At 45.7% G+C, this 19,967-nt stretch overlaps 1 protein-coding gene across 4 annotated transcripts in view; it reads right to left on the reverse strand.

Annotated features, from left to right (window-relative positions):
* Window positions 1-12,548: 12,548 nt before the first annotated feature.
* The window catches only part of NOS1 (nitric oxide synthase 1), a 412,853-nt gene continuing 405,434 nt past the window's right edge, over window positions 12,549-19,967 (reverse strand). For all 4 annotated transcript variants that reach the window (XM_033956098.1, XM_033956097.1, XM_033956099.1 and 1 more), the window contains exon 29: window positions 12,549-13,496. In XM_033956098.1, the coding sequence (XP_033811989.1) occupies window positions 13,481-13,496 (16 nt within the window). In that variant the 3' untranslated portion in view covers window positions 12,549-13,480. The remainder of the gene's footprint in view (window positions 13,497-19,967) is intronic.

Raw genomic sequence — 19,967 nt, forward strand, 5'->3', positions numbered from 1 at the left:
AACATTTGCATATCTTCTTCCCATTGGCTAAGGCTCTTTGCCTGCATTGTGATGTCATAGAGCTTTATGGTTATAGAAACCTAGAAACATGATGGCAGATGAAGGCCAAATGGTCCATGTAATGTAATGTAATTTATTTCTTATATACCGCTACATCCGTTAGGTTCTAAGCGGTTTACAGAAAATATACATTAAGATTAGAAATAAGAAAGGTACTTGGAAAATTCCCTTACTGTCCCGAAGGCTCACAATCTAACTAAAGTACCTGGAGGGTAATAGAGAAGTGAAAAGTAGAGTTAGAGGAAAAATAAAAATAAAATAAACATTTTAACAAGACAGCATTGATCTAAATACTTTGGAAGGTAGAAGAGAGGAGAGAAAGGAATAGAAGCAGAAGGGGGAGCCGTTGAACAGTAGAATTCTGCAGCATCCACTATCTCCTCCTCTCCCTATTGGCTAAGGCTCTTAACATTTGCATATCTTCTTCCCATTGGCTAAGGCTCTTTGCCTGCATTGTGATGTCATAGAGCTTTATGGTTATAGAAACCTAGAAACATGATGGCAGATGAAGGCCAAATGGTCCATGTAATGTAATGTAATTTATTTCTTATATACCGCTACATCCGTTAGGTTCTAAGCGGTTTACAGAAAATATACATTAAGATTAGAAATAAGAAAGGTACTTGGAAAATTCCCTTACTGTCCCGAAGGCTCACAATCTAACTAAAGTACCTGGAGGGTAATAGAGAAGTGAAAAGTAGAGTTAGAGGAAAAATAAAAATAAAATAAACATTTTAACAAGACAGCATTGATCTAAATACTTTGGAAGGTAGAAGAGAGGAGAGAAAGGAATAGAAGCAGAAGGGGGAGCCGTTGAACAGTAGAATTCTGCAGCATCCACTATCTCCTCCTCTCCCTATTGGCTAAGGCTCTTAACATTTGCATATCTTCTTCCCATTGGCTAAGGCTCTTTGCCTGCATTGTGATGTCATAGAGCTTTATGGTTATAGAAACCTAGAAACATGATGGCAGATGAAGGCCAAATGGTCCATGTAATGTAATGTAATGTAATGTAATTTATTTCTTATATACCGCTCCATCCGTTAGGTTCTAAGCGGTTTACAGAAAATATACATTAAGATTAGAAATAAGAAAGGTACTTGAAAAATTCCCTTACTGTCCCGAAGGCTCACAATCTAACTAAAGTACCTGGAGGGTAATAGAGAAGTGAAAAGTAGAGTTAGAGGAAAAATAAAAATAAAATAAACATTTTAACAAGACAGCATTGATCTAAATACTTTGGAAGGTAGAAGAGAGGAGAGAAAGGAATAGAAGCAGACGTATGGAAGCGTATTCCAGGCGTTCACCACCCTCTGCGTGAAGAAGAACTTCCTGGCATTTGTTCTGAACCTATCTCCCTTCAATTTTTCTGAGTGCCCTCTAGTTTTTGCTGCCCCCGCTAGTCTGAAGAATCTGTCCCTCTCTACCTTCACTATACCCTTCATGATCTTATGAGTTTCTATCATATCCTCTCTGAATCTCCGCTTTTCCAGGGAGAAGAGCCCCAGCTTCTCCAGCCTCTCAGCGTATGAGAGGTTTTCCATGCCCTTTATCATTTTTGTCGCTCTCCTCTGGACCCTCTCGAGAATCGCCATATCCTTCTTAAGGTACGGCGACCAGTACTGAACGTAGTACTCCAGATGCGGTCGCACCATCGCCCTATACAGCGGGAGGATAACTTCCTTGGTTCTGGTAGTGATACCTTTTTTGATAATGCCCAACATTCTGTTTGCCTTTTTTGAGGCCGCAGCGCACTGTGCCGCTGGCTTCATTGTTCTATCTACCAAAACCCCCAAGTCCTTTTCTAGGTTGCCTTCCCCCAGTACCATCCCCCCATCGTGTAGTTGTACATCGGGTTCCCTTTCCCTATGTGCATAACTTTACATTTTTCTACATAAAAGAGTTGCCCCTCTGGGTCAGACCGAAGGTCCATCATCCATCAAGCCCAGTATCCTGTTTCCAACAGTGGCCAACTGAGATCCCAAAGAGAAGCAACATTCCAGAGCTGAGAGTGTGATGTCATAATGCCTCATTCCACCAATGCCTAAGAGCCAACCTCAGCAGCGATGTCACAATGGCTCGATTGTCCTAAACTTGGCTCACATAAGAATTGCCATACTGGGACAGAGCGAAGGTCCATCAAACCCAGTATCCTGTTTCCAACAGTGGCCAACCCAGGTCCCAAGTACGAGACAGAAGCCCAGAGGAGCAACATTCCAGAGCTGAGATGGTGATGTCATAATGCCTCATTCCACCAATGCCTATGAGCCAACCTTGTCAGTGATGTCACAATGGCTTGACTGTCGTATACTTGGCTCACATAAGAACATAAAAGTTACCAGACTGGGACAGACCGAAGGTCCTTCAAGTCCAGTATCCTGTTTCCAAAAGTGGCCAACCCAGGTCCCAAGTACCAGGCAAAAACTGATACATTGGCTTTTGTAAACCACTCTCAATTGACTCACCTAGCCATTAGTAGTGGTATAGAAGCTTTCAAAGAACATAAAACAGATTTTATGCTGCTTATCTTAGGAATAAGCAGTGGATTTTCCCCAAGCCATCTCAAGAATAACCTAAGGACTTCTTTTTTAGGAAATTATCCAAACCTTTTTAAAAACATACTAAGCTAACATACTCAGCTTGGAAAAGAGATGGCTGAGGGGAGATATCATTGAAGTCTACAAAATCCTGAAGGATGCTGTACAATGGGAGGAAGAGAAGAGAGAGGCAGAAATGCTGGACCAGTAGAAGGAACCAGTGGATAGCAACAGAAGAATTTGCAGAAAACGGGAAAGCGTAAAAAAGAGAAACTGGGAACAACTTGATGGAAAAATAAATCTCCAGACAACAAGGTAAAAAAAGGAATTTATTGACTGAAATACGTTAGCTTTGGGAAATGTATATAGCAGATATCTTTGTATTGTATTCAAAAGAAAAGGAAATGCATTTCTGATTTTATTTCTCCAGTGCTGAAGTGCTTACTATCCCTTGCTGTGGCTGGTGGGGATCCCCAAGCACCACCAGCAGAGGACCTCCTCCAAAGACAGCCAGAACTCCCCTCCACCAAGCGCAGCAGTCACTGGCAGCATCCCTGAGCCACTGTGGTGCCAGCATCTGTGACTCGGACACTACTGCTGCCTGTCAAGCTTGGCAAAAAGGGACCCGTAATACTCAGCTGAACATAGCTTGGGGGTCCTTATCAGCTGGAGTATTTATATTTTATATTAACATTAGAGGCTCTGGCAGAGACCAGTTTACAAAGTATGTATTCTTCCCAATTAATATTTCCAAATTAATAAAACATCTTTGCTTATTTGTAAATGAGTCTCTACTAGAGCCTTTAATTCAGTAGCATAATTAAATGAAACAGATTCAATTACTTGCGGGAACAGATTCAATTTCAGCGGGGATGGGTTTGATTCCAGCAGGGACGGGCTTGCTTTCTGTCCCCACGCAACTCTCTACTCTGAATATGAGGTTGGGGGGAGGGGAGGTGTTGGAGCGGAATGGGGCGTGACTTGGGCAGAACAAGGTGGAGATGGGTAGACCTGGGTGGGCCTGAGGGTGGAGCCATGGGTCTGGATTTTATATATACAGTCAAACCTCGGTTTACGAGTGCACAGGTTTGCAAGTGTTTTGCAAGACGAGCAAAACATTCGCAAAATCGGTACCTCGGAAACCGAGTTTGACTCGGTTTACGAGCGCCACCCCCCCAGCGATCCGGCATACCCCCCCCCCGAGCACCGCAACGACATCGCTTACCCCGATTGGGCACTGGCACCAGTACCAATGCACAGAAGGTGCCGGTGCCTGTAGATCCTCCCTCTTCTGGCCTGGGCTGGGTTGGGCGGTGCAACGGAGATCCTCCCTCTTCCCTGTGGTGGGCTGGACTGGGCTTTGAGCATTTACGCATGCTCAAAGCCTTCTGGTCTCACTCTCTCCGAGATTCTCAGATTCAGAATCGTGGGGCGGAGGAGGATATGGAGCAGCGTCGGTGGCCTCAAGGGGGAGGGGATGGAGCGGCACCGGTAGCCTTGGGGGAGGTGGAACGAATCAAAGCGAGTTTCCCTTACTTCCTATGGGGAAACTCGCTTTGATATACGAGCAATTTGGTTTACGAGCATACTTCTGGAATGAATTATGCTCGTAAACCAAGGTTCCACTGTATATATATTACATTACATTAGAGATTTCTATTCCGCCATTGCCTTGTGGTTCAAGGCAGATTAGAAAAGAATTACAAAAAACGTATTACATGAAGAATTTCTAGAGGAGATAAAGAGTAGATGAGGTTGCTTTGGGGAATCAGGAAGGTATTGGGAAGTGGGAAGGAGTTAGCGGTATTAAGTTGTTTGCAGGAATTTCTTAAGAGTCTTTATTTCTTTTCTGAATGTTTTGTAGTCTGGGGTCATAATTATTAGATTGGAGATTTGATTGTCGAGTTTTGCTGCTTGTGTGGCTGAGGCCATCATATAGTTTTTTCTGTTTGACTTTTTTGTTTGGGGGAGGTGCGTGAATGGAGTATGGGTTTTCAAACCTTGGTGTGCTAGTAACGCGGTTTGTGAGTGTTTTGCAAGACGAGCAAAACATTCTTGCAAATCTTGCCTTGCAAACGGAGCGTTGACTCGATATGTGAGGCATCACCCCCAAGAACTGGCATCGCCCACCCAAACCCAACCCCTTACCGCGATCAAGCACCGGCACCAACCCACAGGACATGCCAGTGCCCAAACAGCCTGCCGCCTGCTGCTGATTTTCCTGGGACTTGAGTATCTGCGCATTCTCAAGGCCTTCTGGCTCCTGCTCTCTCTGAAGATTCTAATGAGATGCTCAAGGCCCAGCAGAATCAGCGGTAAGTGGCAGGCTCTTTGGGCACTGGCACGTCCTGTGGGTTGGTGCCGGTGCATGATCGCGGTAAGGGTTTTGGAGGGGGGGGTGATGCCAGTTCGCAGGGTGTGTGTGTGTGTGCGATGCCGGTTCTTGGGGGAGGGGTTGGGCGAAGCCAGTTCTTGCTTTATGAGATCTCTTACCAATCTTAGACCCCCTACTGAGAGACCCTCCTCCATCCTGGGACCTCAATGTAGTCTTGGAACAATTGATAAAGGACCCTTTTGAGCCACTGGGATCTGCAGCTCTCACCTTTCTTTCCTGGAAAACAGCCTTTCTTACAATGCTCGCATCAGCTAGGAGAATTAGTGAGTCATATATTATCCTCATTTACGATTTTTTTTCCAAATAAAGTGCAATTACAGACTCATCCTAAATTTCTTCCCAGTGTGGTTTCGGAATTCCATCTTAATCAAACCATTATTTTGCTGTCGTTCTTTCCACCTCCTCACTCCTCTGTAGCAGAAGAGTACGTTCATACATTAGACTGCAGAAGAGCACTTCTTTTTTACCTTAAGGAGACTTCTCAATTCCACAAATCCAGCCAACTATTCATTTCCTACAATCCAGCTACCTGGGGCCAACCAGCAACTAAAAGAACTATATCATCATGGATTACACACTGCATCCATTTTTGTTGCACAAGAGCTCATATATAGCTCCCTAGTTCAACTGGGGCACATAAACTATGAGCTACAGCTGCTTCAATAGCAAACTAGTCTTCAATGCATACATTTACAAAGCACTATTGTTTAGAGTTAGAGCAAAGCGATTCATCAAATTTTAAATAAACTTGAAACTTGAAGACATTTGTTTTGGAAATCAGTCTTACGTAATTTATTTACTTGGTAATTTATACCACCACCCGTCTGCTTTTTCAGCTTGGGACTCACCAACAAGTGTGAGAAAGCAAAGTACCGGTAACAGGTGTTCTCTGTAGACAGCAGGGGAATGCAGCCCCACTTGCCCACCCACTGTCCCCTCATCTCAACTTGTTATATTGCTAGAGACAAAACTGACAGCATGAGGGGAGGGGCTTCAGGTGTAGGGCATCCTTCACATGCTCAGTAAGCCAAAAGCTTACTATAGCTAGGGGAGAGCACCGACACACAGGCTCAGTAAGAAGGCTTCATCAACTTTGGGCTCTCTCAACTTTGGAATAATCTTCCACTCCTTTTAAGGAGTTCTGTTTCACTCCAACTTTTTTGTAAATCTTTGAAAACCATTTTATTTGCTAAACACTTTGAAAATTAATCTTCCAAAACTTAGTCTTATTCCTTACGGTTTTTATTTGTTAATTATTGTAAACCGAGTCGAGGTTTCTTGGACTGATGTCTCGGTATATAAAGCAAGCATTAAATTAGATTAGATTCATCAACAAGTGGAGCTGCATTCCCCTATGGTCTACGGAGAACACCTGTTTCAGGTAAGCAACTTTGCTTTCTCCCAACTCCCTTCCCCTGCTGACTCCAACTGCCTTCTGAGCACTGTCCAATGTTTTCAGGCGGAAAAAACTCTGAATCTTTCAAAAGAGCCAATGGTAGGTCTCTGTTCTAAGAGCCAATGGCAGCTCTCTGCTCTTGGAAGTGGGAGGAGTCCACACAGTGGGCATGACAGCCTCCCCATTGCCATGACATCAGAAGCAACAGAGAAACCTCTAAAACAGTGTCTCAAACTGTGTGCCCTGAAGAGATTCCGGGTGTCCCACTTTATTTTTTTTAAATTCCCTTCATAAGTATGCACTGGAATAGATGACATGTACGTCATGTGCGCAAAAGTCTGTCAATGTTATGAGTGTCTGCATCTTTCTGCCACATTTTTTTAGTCTGACACTGCATTTCTTGGTACTTGAAAATCTCCTCTCTCTCTCTCTCTCTCCACGTGATTCACCAAGTAATTGCTCGGGACCGACACCTCTATAACCAATGTCAACCTGCATCCTGCTTTTATCAGGCAGGACGATCGTAACCTCGTTGGATCATGATCCCAATATTTTTTCCATTTCATTAATGCAATGCTTAGCTCATCCAATGAATGACACACTACCTCTTTCTACCTTTCTGTTTAAAAGTTTTCCACCATCAGTTCTTTGCAGCAGAAGAAGATGAGTAACTCTTTCTTACAAAAGCTGCAGATGCGTGCTTTATAACTCCCACTTCGTGGAATCAATTGTCAAAGAAGTTGTAAAGAGGGAAGAACAGTTAGATCTTTGGGATACAAGACAAGCATGATTATTTGACGTGATTGGACCTTGGAAACTAATGACAACTAATTTTATTTTTATTTTTCATGCAGTAGTTATCCTAACGAGCAAAATCAATCAAGGCTTTGTTACGTTTGAATCTTCTTATCTTTGCAAACTTGGATTTTCAGCTCTGACAGAAATGAAATTGAAAAAAAGAGAACGTCTGCAGATGGTGGATGATGAAATGCATGTTTGCTTGTCGACTATCGAGCCACGTTTTGAGTTAATTTTCACTCAAAAACAAGCTCATCTATTGCATTGATTAGCAATTCTATTCTATCTACTTTAGTTTCGCCATTGTTACAATTACCCATACATAGCTTAAAGAACTTCATATAAATATCTCTCAAATTTAATTTTTGGTTGGTTTTGCAGGTCTTATAATTTCAATTATAATGTGCCACGAAAAACATTTGCTCCGTTTAGTGTGCCAGAGCTAAAAAAAAGTTTAAGAGACCCTGCTCTAAAAGAGTCAGTGAACCGATTAATCCCCTCTCCTCATATACAGTGGAACCTTGGTTTACGAGCATAATTTGTTCCAGAAGCATGCTCGTAAACCAAAATACTCGTATATCAAAGCGAGTTTCCCCATAGGAAATAATGGAAACTCGCTTTGATACGTCCCCCCCCCCCGAGGCCAGCGGCGCTGTTGCCCCCCCCCCCCCGCTTGCAAAGACACCCCCCTGCACGAACCGGCACCCCCCGCCCGAACAACTTGAACTTATTCCCCCCCCTTTCCTCCGGTCTGGCACCGGCACGCAGCCCACAGGACATGCCGGTGCTGCTTGAAGATCTTCCTGCCTCTGCCGGGCCTTGAGCATGCATCTGCTCAAGGCCTTCTAATTCTCCCTTGTTCGGGCAGGGGGTGCAGGTTTGCATAGGGGGGGTGCTGGTTTGATTGGGGGCAGCTTTGTGAGCGGGGGAAGTGATGCCGGTTCTCGGGGGGGGGATGCTCACAAATCGAGTCAACATTCGGTTTGCGAGACAAGTTTTGCGAGAATGTTTTGCTCATCTTGCAAAACCCTCGCAAACCGGGTTATTCGCAAACTGAAGTTTGACTGTATATTTACAACTTCTAGTTTATGCAGATACCTTTTCTGAGCAAAAATATGCACATCCTTTAAAAAAATTCCAAAGCCCACTTTGTCACTCGCCCCCACAAGGAACTCATACAAGGTAAAATGTAAAGGGTAATGGGACTTGATAAATAACTTTTTCTGTGTGTTATAATCAAAGTGGTTTACATATTTTAGGCAGATACTTATTTTGTACCTGGGCAATGAAGTGTTAAGTGGCTCGCTCAGATCCATAAGTTACTGCAGTGGAAATTGAATGCACAACCTCAGCAGCTGCTCTAACCATTAGGCCACTCTTGCACCTCTGTTTGTTCCCCAGCATATCAGACAGGCAGTGTCATAAAGTTTCATTTCCCTGGTTAAAGTGGTGTTTCATAATTACCCTTCTTTTTGCATTATAGCCCAGCCCAGCCCAATCATTTCAGGAAAAGTACGGTACTTGACATAGGACCACAGCCTGCTGCTTCCTCTGCAGCCTGGTACAATGTGTATACACCCCCTAAAGTTGGCCTGAAAATGTCACTGTGGCTCAATGAACATTGTCTCCCCAGCCCTAGCTAGTTTAAAACTGAACCAAGGTCTCTTCTAACATAAGCAAAGCACCTCACTGTCACTGAGCTACTGAGTTTGTGTGAGAAGCCCTTTTGTAAACTATTCCTCTGATATTGAGCCCACTGCGGGCTGTTTTAAACCCATATTGTCAGCGCTGGGTTGTACCCAGATACTGATACCTGATATCTGGGTTTTTGATGGCTGCCAGAAGTTATTCAGTACCACCAGAGTTTAGAGCTGGTACTCTGATAGCTATCCAGTCAAATTAGGACAGTGTCTTGTCTGTCCCAGCTTGCCTGGAGAAATATTTTCATGGGTGCTGGCACATACTATTGGCAGTGCCTGGATAACTTCTGTCTCTACCTTTGCTCTGCCCCAGGCGCAGATATATAGCAACACTCTTTGGTTAACTGCCATTGAATATCTGTGCCAGATCTAGTCAGCGGGAATTAACCAGGTATACGTCACTCCTACCCAGTTAACTCCCAATGAATTTCAACTCTTATAATTTGACAAGATTTAGGATTTTGCAGTTTTTCCAAGAATGTTTTCTACCTTGCATTATGGGAATTTTAACTGCTAAGCAAATAAAACATGATGCTAAATTTTGGGGGAAAAAAAGTGCCACACATCTGTGATCCAAAGATCACATTTTTCTTTTTAGAGAGCATCTTTTATCAGTAGCAGGACACTTTAATTACATAGCATGCATGCCATGTTCTCACATTTTGGTTACAAAGCCTGCATATGTCGCGCACATGCTGCATAAAAAGAGAAACAGAAAACTTAAAAAAGAGACAAAATGTAAGCCTCCAGTTTGGCAAAGTCCATTTGGCAGGTCTGCTCGAGAGTCTTTACTGAAGGAGGGAGGGAGTGGCACACATTATGCTGTTGATGACATATAGTGCACTGATTGAAGTTTAGAGGTTATTCAATGAGTTCCAAAAGGATTTGCTTTTCCTTCTGCAGGAGGTCGAAATGTTGCCTAGTTTGTGCTAGGGTGGCAGGAGACAAAAAGGCCAGAGGTTGGACATCTCACATTCATCCGGCTATCCAGTAATATAATGAGGTGAATCTGATATTTGAGAGGCATATAGCATTTGGGTTAATGGAAATAAAACAAGAAAGCCCAGTATCCTGTTTCCAACAGTGGCCAAGCCAGGTCTCAAGTATCTAGCTAGATCCCAAGTAGTAATGAGTGATTATCTCAAAGGATGCCTTGCATTTCTCTTAATGAGGAGTTGTGAAATAGGTTATGGAGCAAAGCTGAGGCTCAGGCCTGGTGGCTTTTTCAGGCAGTTACAAAATGAAGTGATGGATGGAAATATATGTGATTAAATGCTATTCATATTACAGTGAAATAATAATAATAATTTATTTCTTATATACCGCTATGAAATCCCAAAATAGGAAGTGAGCATACTAAAGGAACTCACTGCTGGGAGTTGTTTTGTCTCTCTCCAGACATACCGGTAATTGGATTATGGAAGAGCCTAAAGTTGACACAGGCAGACAAAAGTGTGTTGGAGCAGAGCAATAACCCCTGAAGAAACTTACCAGTGAAACGGCTGGGTAGCCATCGGGCTTTAAGTTAAGTGCTCTTCTTTATAATAATTGTCCACCACAATTAAAGTTACATAAAGATACAAATAAAACCCTGCACAAGACCGATGATGAACATTTCAACAATTAAAAGTAGTGTCTTAGGTGTTTGAGGTCTTGAGCGCAATAAGAACTCTGTTGAGTTTGTTCTCAGTCAGTTGGTCAATTTAGGGTAAGCCATAGTAATAGCAGATGGGGAGTTGTACTTCCAATTTTCCCTAATACAAGCAAATATGAAACAGGAGAGAACTGGCACCAGCTCAACCTAATTTGGGATCAGCTAGTTACTCTATACCTAAGAATTAATGCATGCTAAAATACTGTTAGAATAGCCTCCTTAACCCTGGTTGCGTGCAAGTTGGTAAATTAGTAAGATTACAGCAGAAACTGTGTTGGAATTGAAAGATACCACCTAAAGTAGATTATTAAAGAAAATACCCCTGGATTACTGAGCTTCTGATATAAGTGCAATAGCTCCCTTATTGGTTTTCAGTCGCCATCATCTAAGCCAAGCTACTAACCATTCAAAATGAAGGAGACCGTAAAGAGGTGTTCAAAGGGCAATTCTATAAGTGTGTGGGGGGGTGCCGGGCTTACTGCTCCCTTTGTGTGTGTAAGCACCCTACGTGCTATTCCATAAGAGTGGGTGTAGATGCTGTAGTACTTAAGTGCAAGTGAGTGAACATGTGGGAGAGACTCCCACTTGTGCGCAGAACTTTCAGAATACTTAGTTGGCTGCGTCTGCCGCATTTACTCACTGCTACAGCTGATGTAACCACAGCCGCATAAATGTTAGCTGCACCGTTGCCAAATTACACTAGAAATTCTATAATAGAATCTGGGCACTTTTCCCTCAAGACATCTGCTGCCTAAAAGGAGGCTCTCACTTGTACAATTGCCCCCAGACTGTATGATTATTTTAAACTCACTGAAATACACAATCTACAGCTAATCTCTGTCCTAAACTTGCTTGAATGATACCAATTCCCAGCAATTTAAACATGGATTGAGGGATCCTATTTGGAACCTAAGGGGCTCATAATAAAAATAAAAAAAAAACATCCAAGTCAGTACTTGGACGATCAAAAAGACATATCGTCCAAGTACCGATAATCAAAACTGGTTTTAGACGTATCTAAAACCATCATAGGTCTTTCCACTGCCTCTGTAGGCCCAGAGTGAAAAGGGGCGTTTTGGGGGGAGTGGATAGGGCGAAAGGTGAATGCTGAATACAGACCTTAGACTTCCCTATTAGAGTGAATTATTTATCTTTGAAGGTATACCGACTTAGACTTAGTCATCTGGCAGCCATAACTAAAAAACTATGACAGGTTGCCAGACAGAACTTATACATTTTGACTTGGTCTAAGTCAAAACGTATAAGTTCCGAATTGAGCCACTGAGCTCAGTGGCCCAGGCAACCCATCCCCCTGCAATGGTAATGATGGCGGCAGGAGAGATGTTTTATCTCTCCTGCCGCAATCTCCCTGAACCTCCCTGGCAGGAGGGTGCCCAATCCCCTCAACACCCTGTGCGATTACCAATTACCAGCAGTTGGGTGCCCAATCCCCCTTGCCAGACATCCCCCCCAGCACCCCGCGTGATTACCAATTACCAGCAGGAGGGTGCCCAATCCTTCCTGTTGGACATCCCATGAACCCCCTTCCCCCTGACTGCCCCCTCCCAGGATCCCTCCTCCACATACCCCCAGATCCCACTAACCCTCCCAATCTCCCCCAGACCCCCCCCCCCCAACCTTAATAGATGGCCGGCTGGACGGGTCCTCCATCCGGCAGGCCCACCTTCCTCTTAATGGCGGGCCTGCCCCTTTCCGGTGCATTGTGGGATGCACTGGGGAGAAGCCTAGGGTATGATTGGTCCAGGTGCCTAAGGCCCCACCTATAGGAGGGGCCTTAGGCACCTGGACCAACTGGAATTGACCCAGTTGCCTAAGGCCCCTCCTATGGGCGAGGCCTTAGGCACACGGGCCAACCAAATCTATCATGTACAGTTGCATGCAGTGGCCTGGTCTAAAGAAGTGCTGCAGAGTTATCTTTTTTTTTTTTAAAAATCTTGACAGAACTGTTTTCTTGCAGTTTTAATTCCTGTGAGATCCATATTTAAACAGAACTTTTTTTTTTTTTTTGGGGTGGGGAAGAATAAGCAAGACAGATCTTAGCCTGTAGTCTCACCTTTAGCACATGCATTTCAGAATTTAAGTATGTAGCAAACAATGGAATGGATAGTCCAACCTCTGTATCATGTTCTAGAAACTATATGGTTATTTTGGACTGTCATGTGTGGCACCAGTCTCACACCTTCAACCCTCCTAAGACTTTAGAATGCAAAGAAAAGAAACAAAACTCAATACACCCAAGGTGGAGATAATCACAAAACTTTGCAATGCACCACATCGATTTTGCTTAGCCAAGTTGTTTTGTGATTCACAATTAGAATAGTGGCACGTTTAAATGACTCTGGAAGTGGAAGTATAGATGGTAGAAACACTTAGGAGGAGGGGGTGTGGTAGATCGTGTGGCATGCAATAAGCATGGATGAGAACCCATTATCAGGGTGCAGGGTATGGGGTAGAAAGATGCTATCTTCCAATTGGTGCTCCAAAAAAGGGATCTTAAAAAAAACCCCAAAACCTATCAGTTTTCTTCAGTCTTTCTTGCTTGAGGAAGAAAATAAAACATAAGACAAATCAATATATTTCCCCTACCAACAGTAAAAATATCAGAATCCAAAACAAATCATGCATTCTTCATTTTTTTGCTTCATAGCACACCATTGTTTCATGGCAATTGTAAAGCAGCACATATTAGCATCAGTCCCTCAGAAATGCTAAAATAAACTGAATATAGATATGTATCTTGCCACAGGACAAGGTCATAACAGGACAAGAGGCAGCATAATTCTCTTGGAGTCCTGTAGAAAAGGTTCAGCATTGTCCTTGAAATACAAAACCCGTTTTTCTTCCAGCTTCAAAAGTTGGATGTAGGTCTGTATGAGCAGTTTGGCAACCATCATCAAATGAGAGATCAAAATATTCCAGTTATGAGCAGAAAACCCTGTAATCACAGAACAAACTCATATAAATTACAATATAAAACACTCCATAAAGAATGTAATCTGAAAGTATAAACAATAACAGCAGTGTCTAACAAGAAAGAACTTACCCTCTCCCTTTTACGAAACCGTGTTAGACTTTTTTATCGCTGGCTGCGGTGGTATTAGCTGAGACATTCATAGAATTCCTATGAGCGGAGATAATACCGCAGGGGCTGGTGATAAAAAAACCTAATCCTATTTTGTAAAGGTGGGGGGCCCTTAATTGATCGTATCGCCACTACTGATCGGTGAAGTGGTATGAGAGCCTGAGAAGTATGGTGGGTCTGGAAATATGCATGTGCGGCAGTGGAGCCTACACCCCTGACGCAGCGATACGAAGCGAAACGGAGGGTTCCCCATTGGGTTGATTGGCTGCCTGGCTTTGGAGGAGTTTTGAAGTGTGAACTGTCTGGATGCCAGTAGCAGCTAAGTGGGGTTTTTTCCTCTTTAACTGCCTCTTATGCTATATCCTGGACCGTAGTGCTACAGCTCTCACTAGCCCACTGATATCACCACATGGGGGCGTGAGTGCCCCGGCGTGCTGTTTGATATTACTCTGCAGGCTATCACAGTACTTTCTTTCATACATTTTTTGGTTTACATGCAAGAGTGGTGCCTTTGAAGGAGTGGAGCTTTTTTTTGTCCAGATGAAGCCGAACTGAGGCCTTTTTCTCCACTTCTTTTTTTCTTCTTGCTGGTATGCTATGTTGTGTGGATGATGAATTTATGCGATTAAGGCCTTTAGTGTTGCAGAGTCTGTATCTTTTTCCGTGTAGGGTTCTGATTTGAGTTGTATTATTGGAGTATACTGACCTTGGTCCCTAGGTATAGTGTTTAGGGACCCTTAATCTCACATTGCCCCAGATACTACAGGTAGATTGTGAGCTAGGAAAAATACTTCAAAGAGTAGTTGATTTCTATTCAATGTATTGTAAATTGCTTTGAGTGAATCTCTTCACGAAAAGACGGTTAATAAATCCCAATAAATAAAAACTAAAATCATCTACACACATAGATTGGCTATATACGTATATTGGGATTTCAGACCTGCCATGACTCCTGCTTTTGTGGGTCATTCTGTGCTCTTGCTGAGGAGCTGGGATCTCCCGCTGAGCAGTTGCCCCTTTCAGTGGCATCTCCTGCGATAAGAGCTGTGGGACTGGCCCCGCTTCAGCAGGAGATGACATTTTATTAAGATGCTTCCAGCTGGTGCTAGAAGGGGAAGTGACTGCCGGTGCCCCAGGCCGCCATTGGCATGTACCAGGGGTGGAGATACAGGTGGGGTATGCCCTAAATCTCTAACTGAAAATGCTAGCCCCCTTGGAAGTTTTGCTAGTTTACACATGTAAATAATTGGGACACTTGGCTAAGATTGTCAAAAGCCTCCATCAACTGGCTCACCCGTTCACAGCGATGAGAGCATGGTGCTCTGCTCTTATTGCTGTGCCCACCTTCCTGTGCTGCCACTAGAACAATTACAGATCTAAATCAGCAGGGGTGCCGGCGAGGTTTCCCCATACTACTAATCTAATCTTCTATTTCTGTGTCGCGCATACCTAAGCAGGCTCAAGGTGACTTACAAAGAGAAGTGAGAGGAAGCGGAAAGAGGCAGGAAGAGAAGGGGAGGAGAAATGGGGGGGGGGGGAAGATCTAAGATGTTCAAGTGTCAAAGAGGTAGGTTTTCAGGTTTTTCCGGAATGCGGTGTAGTTGGGTTCCGTTCTGGTCGTTCCAGGTTTTCGCTCCTAGGAAGGTAATATCAAGCTCCAAGTATAGAGAAACTATAAAAGTGGAGTGCGAGTGCTTGAGTATAGACTTCTTCATAGGAGTGATACATTAAATATTTATCCCACTGAGTTAGGATTCTTTATAGTTAGCACAGAGTTAAGTTTCAAGTTTAATAAAATTTTGATTAATCGCTTAATCTTGATTCTAAGCGATGTACATAATAAAAATACAGTGTTGGGGAAACAAAACAATGCATGACAAAAACAAAGTCCTATGGGACTATTAACAAACTTGACAAAACTAAAACCAGAAGGAAAAAGGAAAAGAACTTGACAGAAAGTGAGACATTTAGGGAAAAAACAAGAGGGGAGGTAAAGTTAAAAAGCTTCAATAAAATAATAGAGTCAGATTAAAATTGACTGGATAACTAATTTTCAAATGCGTCTTTAAAAAGAAAACTCTTCAATTTACTTTTGAATTTTTCCAAATTGTATTCTTCCCTCAAGTAAATAGGAAGAGAATTCCAGGCTTGAGGAGCCGTAACAGAAAAAATAAATTGTCGCCTTGTATTAATAATTTTGAGAGAAGGAATTGTTAGCAAATGCTGTTCATTGGATCTCAAAATTCTATTTGAAGTATATGGAATTAATAATTTATAGATGAAAGCAGGAGTTTTATAGAGTAATGATCTGAATGTGAGCAGACATAATTTATACGTTATCCGGTGAGCTACCGGAAGCCAGTGTGCTTTTTTAAGGAGAGGTGTTACATGATCAAACTTCTTAACACCAGAGCCCTTTCCGCCTCTTTAATCATGGTGGGAAGTGCTGACCTGATGATTGCTAAAGGCACTCTGGCATGACTTGTTTCTTTGCGGCAATAGAGATTATGTGGCTCCTGAAGAAACAGTTTTGGTGAAATGGATGGCTCTATTTGAGTAAGAATTTAGTTTTGAATTGTGCAAATTCAGGCTGATAGTTTTGAGCTGAAATATTAGTGCCTGGCCATAAAGGAAATCAATAGAAAACAGGGATTTTATGGCTGCAGTCAAAATGACTTAAGGCCTGTTTTACAAAGCTGCGCTAGCGGCTGCAGCGCGGTAACGACCCCGAAGCCCATAGAGATTTAGAGGGCTGCCGCGCAGATTTGTAAAACGGGCCCTTAGAGCGCAGGAAAGAATCGCAGAAGGATGCACTATGGCCACTGCAGCTCAGCAAAAAGATGTAAAAGTCAGGAACATCCGCATTTGAATTTGGGGTCTTTATGTTTTTAATTTTATATTTAGTCATTTATTTAGCCCATCCTCCCAAAGGAGCTCAGAATGGGTTACAAAATTACATTCACAGTATAAGGAAGACAAACTTGGGGCTCCTTTTACTAAGGTGTGCTAGTGTTTTTAGCACCCGCACAAGATTAGCGCGCGTTATAGCACGAGCTAGCTGAAAAATTACCGCCTGCTTAAAAGGAGCTCTTGGTGTACATAGAGGTATAAATTTCAGCTTTTACAGTATAGTGATAACATACAGATTTGGAGATATAGACAGTGGACATAGGGTGTGTTAAAAATTTAAGTATTTTCTGAGAAGACATAGCCTATGGTGGTTTAAATTACATAATTTCCCGTATGGACAGAGCCTAAGATAAGGTAAAATAGCTTTGTAAGTTTGTGCGTCATTGAAGCATGGTGGGTTTATCCCAGGACAAGCAGGCATGATATTCTCACATGTGGGTGACGTCATCTACGGAGCCCCAGCGCGGACAGCTTTTCAAGCAAACTTGCTAGAAGTTTCAAGTTTGCACACTGCACCACGCATGTGCTAGCCTTCTTGCCACTAGAGGGCGCATCCCCACCTCGTGGTCCTCAGTTCTTTTTCATCCGCGGAGCCAGAAGCCCTGTGGAGAATTTGTGCTAATTGTGCCTTCTGTCGCCGCGGCTGTGTAGGGTTTTTCGCACGGTCGCTGCGTTTTTTCGTCTTTTTTTTGCTTTATTTCTTTCTTTTTCAAAAAAAACAAAAAAAAACTTTCGTATCCGTTACTACCGGGGGCTCCCGGTAGTCGTGGCCGAGGAACCTCGCTTGTTCCCGGCTCTCTTGTGGGCCCATGTCCCGGCCCGTAACGGGCTTCAAAAAGTGCGGGCGCTGTGAAAGACTCCTTTCGATTACTGACCCGCACGGGTGCTGTTTGCGGTGTTTGGGGCCCCAACACCCGACGGCATCCTGCGATAAGTGTGCCACTTTTCAGAAGCGGGCACTTAAACGCCGCAAGGCCCGCATGGCGGAACTTTTCTCTGTAGAGTCCCCGCCGGGGAAGGCCTCGAGTTCGGCCTCGGCTTCGGCCCCGGCCTTGACCTCGGCCTCGACATCGGCCTCGACCTCAGCTTCGGGACCGTCGGCTTCGCCTCGGGCCTCGGTGCCTTCGAAGCAGCTGGCCTCTTCCAAGGCCTCGGGTAAGTCTCCGCTTCCCTCCTCAGCTCCATCCAAGAAGCCATCCTCGGGCTCGTCGGCGGGTGGGTCCGCCTCAGTGAAGCCCAAGTTGCCAGCGTCCGCTGCCCCGAGGGAATACTCGAGACCGAGGTCGCCCTCCGAGGAGCAGCGGCAGGTCTTGCCGCAGGGGATGTCAATCCCCGTGTTCCAGGAATTGCTCCGGGCGTTAATCGCCTCGGAGCTCACCGGGGCCATTGACCAGCTGCACCAGGCTTCGGCCTCGGCAGCTTCGGCCTCGGGGGCTTCGGCCCCGGTGGCCCCGCAGTTGGCGACCTCGGTCTCGGGTACCGGGGCCTCGGCTCCCGAGGCGCCCACGGCCTCGACCTCGGTAGTTCCCTCGGACCCGGCTTCGCGAGATCCGCCGGAGCGTAGTGTGCGCCCGAAGGACAAGGGGCGCCGAGTACGAAGACTTTCGTCTTCGTCCTCGGGGTCCTCGAGGGGTTCATCTCCCTTGGGCAGGTCTCGAGCGAGGCGCAGGCCGAGGAAGGCTAAGCGGTCTCGGACCTCGCCTCGGCGGCGTGGTCGCTCGTCACCGGCCGGGGGCGGTGCCTTGCAGGTACGGGACTTGCGTGTCGATAACCCCATTTTGTTCCGGTCTCCGGCCAGGGAGAGCTCTCGGGCTTCCTCGCCCGGGCCGAAGGGTCGGGCCTCGGTGCCTCGGACCCCGGGGGGATCCCCGAGGGGTTCCTCCAGGCGCACCCGGTCTCCGACTCCGTCGAGGTCGCAGGACTGTGCCTCGTTGGGGTCGGGGTCGGGTAGGGAGCCCAGATACTCCAACCAGGCCTCTCCCTTCGGCTCTGCCGGGAAGTCTCGGTCTCCCTCTCCTCCTGCTAAACCCTCATCCTTTACGAGGTTTGTGCAGGATATGGCTGCGGCTTTGGGTGTTGACTTGTCTGAAGGGTCCACTTACACCAAGGAGTTTTTGGAGGAGCAGGATCTTCCTGCCCCCCCCAGGGAGTCGCCGCGCCTTCCAATTAACAAGGTCCTCTGTCAGACCTTTCTGAGGAATCTTGAGGCTCCATTGACGGTCGCTGTGGTCCCCGCCAAAATGGAGTCTAAGTATCGCACCCTTCCCATCAAGGGATTTGAGAAGGGCCAACTTTCCCATACTTCGCTCCTGGTGGAATCGGCGGTTAAGAAATCTCAGCCTTCCCGGGTCTCGGCGACGGTCCCGCCTAGCAGGGAGGGCCGGACCCTTGACAAATTTGGGCGCCGTCTCTATGCGAACTCTCTGATGGCTACCAGGGTCCTGAACTATGCCTTCTCGTACTCTTCCTTCCTCCGTACGATGGTGAAGGACCTCCCCTCCTTTCGTGAGGTGCTGCCTGAGTCGCATAGGGACCGGTTCGCCACCTTTAGTTCCAACCTGACCCAGCTGCGCCTATATTTATTCCATGCGGTTTATGATGCATTTGAACTCGCCTCGAGGGTGTCCGCCTGTGCAGTGGCCATGCGCCGGCTGGCGTGGCTTCGTACCCTCGAAATGGAGTCCAATTTGCAGGAACGCCTGGCTAATTTGCCTTGCGTTGGGGTGGAATTGTTTGATGACACTTTGGATGCGGCGACGGAGCGACTTTCCAAACAGGAACGCTCCCTGGCTTCTCTGGTGAAGCCGAAGCCTAAGGCTCCTGCCCAGCGTCCCTTCAGACAGCCTCCGAGGAGATACCCTCAGAAGTCCACACCGGCCTTCTCCAGACCGCCCCCTCGAAGACAGTCCCAGCAGAGTAGAGGCGGCCCCTCTAAACCTGCCGCGCAGGGGGCCGCCAAGGCCGCGCCGTCCTTTTGACGGGATAGGCGGTTGGGGGCGGGCCCTCACCGCAATATCGAGCTACCCCCTCCCCATCGGGGGTCGGCTGACGGCCTTTGCCGGGGCCTGGTCGGTGATCACGTCGGACGCCTGGGTGCTCGGGATAATCTCAGACGGCTATTCGCTGAACTTCTCCTGTCCGCCTCCGGACTTGCCCCCCGGGGCTTGCCCTCCCAATCGAAACCAGCTGGCCCTTCTCCTGGAGGAAGCCAGGGCCTTGTTGAGCCTCAGGGCGGTCGAGGTGGTGCCTCGCGATCAGATGGGCCTGGGGTTTTACTCCCGTTACTTTTTGGTCCCAAAAAAGACCGGGGACTTGCGCCCCATTTTGGACCTCCGGAAGCTCAACAAGTTCCTGGTCCGGGAGAAGTTCCGTATGTTATCGCTCCCGGTTCTCTATCCTCTTTTGGAGGAGGGG

The sequence above is a fragment of the Geotrypetes seraphini genome, chromosome 8, assembly GCF_902459505.1.
Source record: "Geotrypetes seraphini chromosome 8, aGeoSer1.1, whole genome shotgun sequence".
NCBI classification, from domain to species: domain Eukaryota; kingdom Metazoa; phylum Chordata; class Amphibia; order Gymnophiona; family Dermophiidae; genus Geotrypetes; species Geotrypetes seraphini.